Source organism: Athene cunicularia (genome assembly GCF_003259725.1).
Source record: "Athene cunicularia isolate RWA chromosome 3 unlocalized genomic scaffold, athCun1 chr3_part1, whole genome shotgun sequence".
NCBI lineage: Eukaryota > Metazoa > Chordata > Aves > Strigiformes > Strigidae > Athene > Athene cunicularia.
In genome coordinates, this window is record NW_020799097.1 from 74,303,570 (window position 1) to 74,307,359 (window position 3,790).

The following is a 3,790-nucleotide window of genomic DNA, read 5'->3' on the forward strand; positions in this document are numbered from 1 at the left end:
ACTACAGTATCAATTAGATTTTTTTAAAAAGTTTGAGATTTTTTTCAAAGGGCATTTTCCACACCAAAAAAATGATCAGTGTAGGAAATTTTAGGTCCAATTCACACATCTCTATAAGAATCCCAGCATTCTTACAGTGTCAGAGAACATTAATCCTGATTTTCCATGTCCTTTGCATTGTGGAAACTATGAGAATCTCACTGCAAACATAAATCAGGTTTATAGCCTGTACCATCTCAAACACTGTGTACATACACATACAGATATATGTGTATTAACATAGAGAAGATCAGGAGATGTTCTACTAAAATCAGCAGCATACACTTTTTTTTTGGCAGGGTGTAAATCTGGATTGTGTGAAGAAACCCTAAGTGACAATGGCCTATAAAGTCAGTCTCTAAAAGTGGATAATCTTGAGTCAGTGCTGGAACTCCTTTCTTTATTCTCCTTTCCTGGCCTTGCTTATGTCTTAGATGAATGCTCATAATCCCATCCTCTGACGAGTTCTTCCCAAGAAAGAGAGGTTTTTATTCTATTCTATTATGAGTCATGCTTGCTATGTTCTGACCAGGCCAGAAAGAAATACAGGAGCTGATCTTCAATGGACCTTGATCCAGGGGCATAAATTATGTTTCTATACGACAATTAAAACATTAACTTGTTAGGGCAGGCTCTAACTCAGTGAAATCGCTTTACATGAACAGGTTTTTATTCCTCTGTAAGAAAGACATTAAAAAAATGGGAAAGAAATTTAGACTTCTTTTATTTCAAATGTTTGTGGATATGAAATATAGTGATGAGCTTCCATGTAACTCACAACCAAAGTAAAAGTAAGCATTGTGATTTTTTCCATAGTGTGTTGGCGACAAGCCATATAAATAATAAAATAAAATAGATTTCCAGGTATAGGAAATCAAATCATGAAATAATCAGACCTCACAGTAAAATATCCTCATTAAGATAATGTACTTAAATGAGCTACATTGCAGCACTCTATTGCATCCCTACACTTTAATGTAGCTACTTCTGCATATGTTTTAGCTCACCAGTGCCAAAAAGGAAAATGGCCTTTAAGAAATGGCCATTGTCCTCTCATTGCCACTTCCTTTCTCATTTTCTTAATTCTACCAGTTCACTCTCTCATTTCTGGTACCTCATGCTTTCATCCCTTTGTTTCCTCAGACTTTTAACGTCACTTCCAGCTGAGACAGATGAATAGTCCACTGCTTTTAGCAACTGTACATTTTTGTAGTGATTCTGGGATTTCTTTATAACTCAAGCTTCTTGCTCTGCACTGACTGATAAGAGACACACTCATATTTTCAGGAGTCTACAATCATGCCATACAAAATATTAATTCAGACTTGATAAAAGGAGTCCATGGCCCTGGAATTTATTTTGTGCTAAAAGCATGTCTTAATCAAAGGGCTAGTCTGTCAGCTGGGAGTCTGAATCAGTCAAGGAAATGCATGACCCACCCAGCATCATTGTACTCATTTACTTTTTATTCAAATGAAAAAAGAAATAAAGTTTAAAATTTTGACCACTTTATTGTGCGTTTTATTCCAATACCGAATTGTGCAAATCCTTACATGGCATGTTGGATGTGGACGGTACCCATTTCATTTCAGAAAAAGACAGCAATGTAAAGCACACCAAACAGTAAGATTGTTCAGGTTTGGAAATGCTAGTAAGCTTTACTTACTGTGTTAACATTGTAAAATGAAAGATGTCCCTCTGCCCCACACTGTTCGAGCTGTGAATGTATTTTCAGAAATATACCCATTTTCTAATTCAATTTAGGAGAATGATGATAAAGCCCCTGAGAAGTGTTCTCCTGCCTCCCCTTGCCACGTCTGAAGTATTGCTGTAAGCACAAGAAAAATAAAGACCTGTGAGTCCAGCTTTCACGACACTTAATCGGATCCAGTCAACACTGCAACAGCATCCAATGGTAACAAAGTCAATGTAATGAGTATGTCATGACACCAAGTTGGGTGGGAGAGTTGATCTGCTCGAGGGTAGGGAGGCTCTGCAGAGAGACCTGGACAGGCTGGAGCCATGGACTGAGGCCAACTGGAGGAGTTTCCATCAGGCCAAATACTGGGGGCTGCCCTTGGGCCACAACAACCCCCAGCAGCGCTACAGGCTTGGGGAGGAGTGGCTGGAGAGCTGCCAGTCAGAGAGGGACCTGGGGGTGCTGATTGACAGCCGGCTGAACAGGAGCCAGCAGTGTGCCCAGGGGGCCAAGAAGGCCAATGGCATCCTGGCTTGTGTCAGCAATAGTGTGGCCAGCAGGGACAGGGAAGGGATCTGACCCCTGTACTGGGCACTGGTGAGGCCGCCCCTCGATTCCTGTGTTCAGTTTTGGGCCCCTCACTCCAAAAAGGACATTGAATGACTCGAGCGTGTCCAGAGAAGGGCAACGCAGCTGGTGCAGGGTCTGGAGCACAGGTCCTACGAGGAGCAGCTGAGGGAACTGGGGGTGTTTAGTCTGGAGAAGAGGAGGCTGAGGGGAGACCTCATCGCCCTCTACAGCTCCCTGAAAGGAGGTTGCAGAGAGCTGGGGATGAGTCTCTTGAACCAAGTAACAAGTGATAGGACAAGAGGGAATGGCCTCAAGTTGCACCAGGGAAGGTTTAGACTGGGTATTAGGAAGCATTTCTTTCCAGAAGGGGTTGTTAGGTGTTGGAATGGGCTGCCCAGGGAGGTGGTGGAGTCCCCATCCCTGGAGGTGTTTAAGAGTAGACATAGTGCTGAAGGATATGGTGCAGTTGGGAACTGTCAGTGTTAGGTTAATGGTTGGACTGGATGATCTTCAAGGTCTTTTTAAACCTAGACGATTCTGTGATTTGTGTCGTACATTACAAATACACAAGCACATACACGGCATAAAGCTGGATGTTTATATGAGAATTTGGTTTGAAAGCAAGACCCCTACAGAAAACCTGTTAGGAAGGAACCCTGAGAAAACACTGAATAACCACTGTCTTCTCTCTGCCAAAAAAGCTGTTAAGAAATACTGCCTCAAAATCAAAAATTGTGCTGAATGAGCAAAGGAGTGGTCAAAGAAAAAACAGCTGATGCAGGGAACATCCTCCACCCTCCTTGACGCTCACACACTCACATGCAGACTGATCTCTCTTGCAAGAGTTGCAGATTCCTGCCTATAAATGTCAAGCAAAGTTCCTCATGGTAACACTGCCTGCTCTCCATGCTGACAGACTGCAGAAGTTCAGAAAGGTGTAATTTACCCCTCTTTGTACCATGATGAGCAAGCCTGTCCATTAAAACAATTACTCTTTTTACTTAGTGGATTTAAAACCCTTGGCATAGCTTCAATGTGATTTTGGTATGATTGCATATGCAAGAAAGCAAAAACCAACAATCTGGGCCAACGTCTGAACTCTGTGTCCCTGAAACCACAGGGAATTTTGTTTGAGCAAGGAGTTCAGAATTTGGCCTCAGTGAAAACAAGCTTTAACAACAACACGGGCCGGCCTCAGCACCACTAGTCAAACCAGTGATCTCCCATGCAGGTTCTGTTCCACTCCAGGCCACAGTTCCAGCACCACTCAAATCTGCACTGAGGGCGAGGACATTTCATGTGCATGCAGCCACCTGCAAAATAGCAATAGAATGACTTTGGTACTTGACAAACACTTAGAGATATTAATCAACAATTAAAAGTGTTAAAACCAACTTTCTTAGGCATTCATTTACTAACCAAATACTTAATAAAAGAGAAGTACAAACCTGAGGAATACTTTCCCTAGGCTACACATAAGGT

The 3,790-nt window shown here is 42.2% G+C and overlaps 1 protein-coding gene across 1 annotated transcript in view; it reads right to left on the reverse strand.

Annotated features, from left to right (window-relative positions):
• Nucleotides 1–2,772: 2,772 nt before the first annotated feature.
• Nucleotides 2,773–3,790, reverse strand: part of PRKN (parkin RBR E3 ubiquitin protein ligase) — a 746,949-nt gene continuing 745,931 nt past the window's right edge. The window contains exon 13 of the mRNA XM_026844563.1: nt 2,773–3,621. Within this exon, the coding sequence (XP_026700364.1) occupies nt 3,512–3,621 (110 nt within the window). The 3' untranslated portion in view covers nt 2,773–3,511. The remainder of the gene's footprint in view (nt 3,622–3,790) is intronic.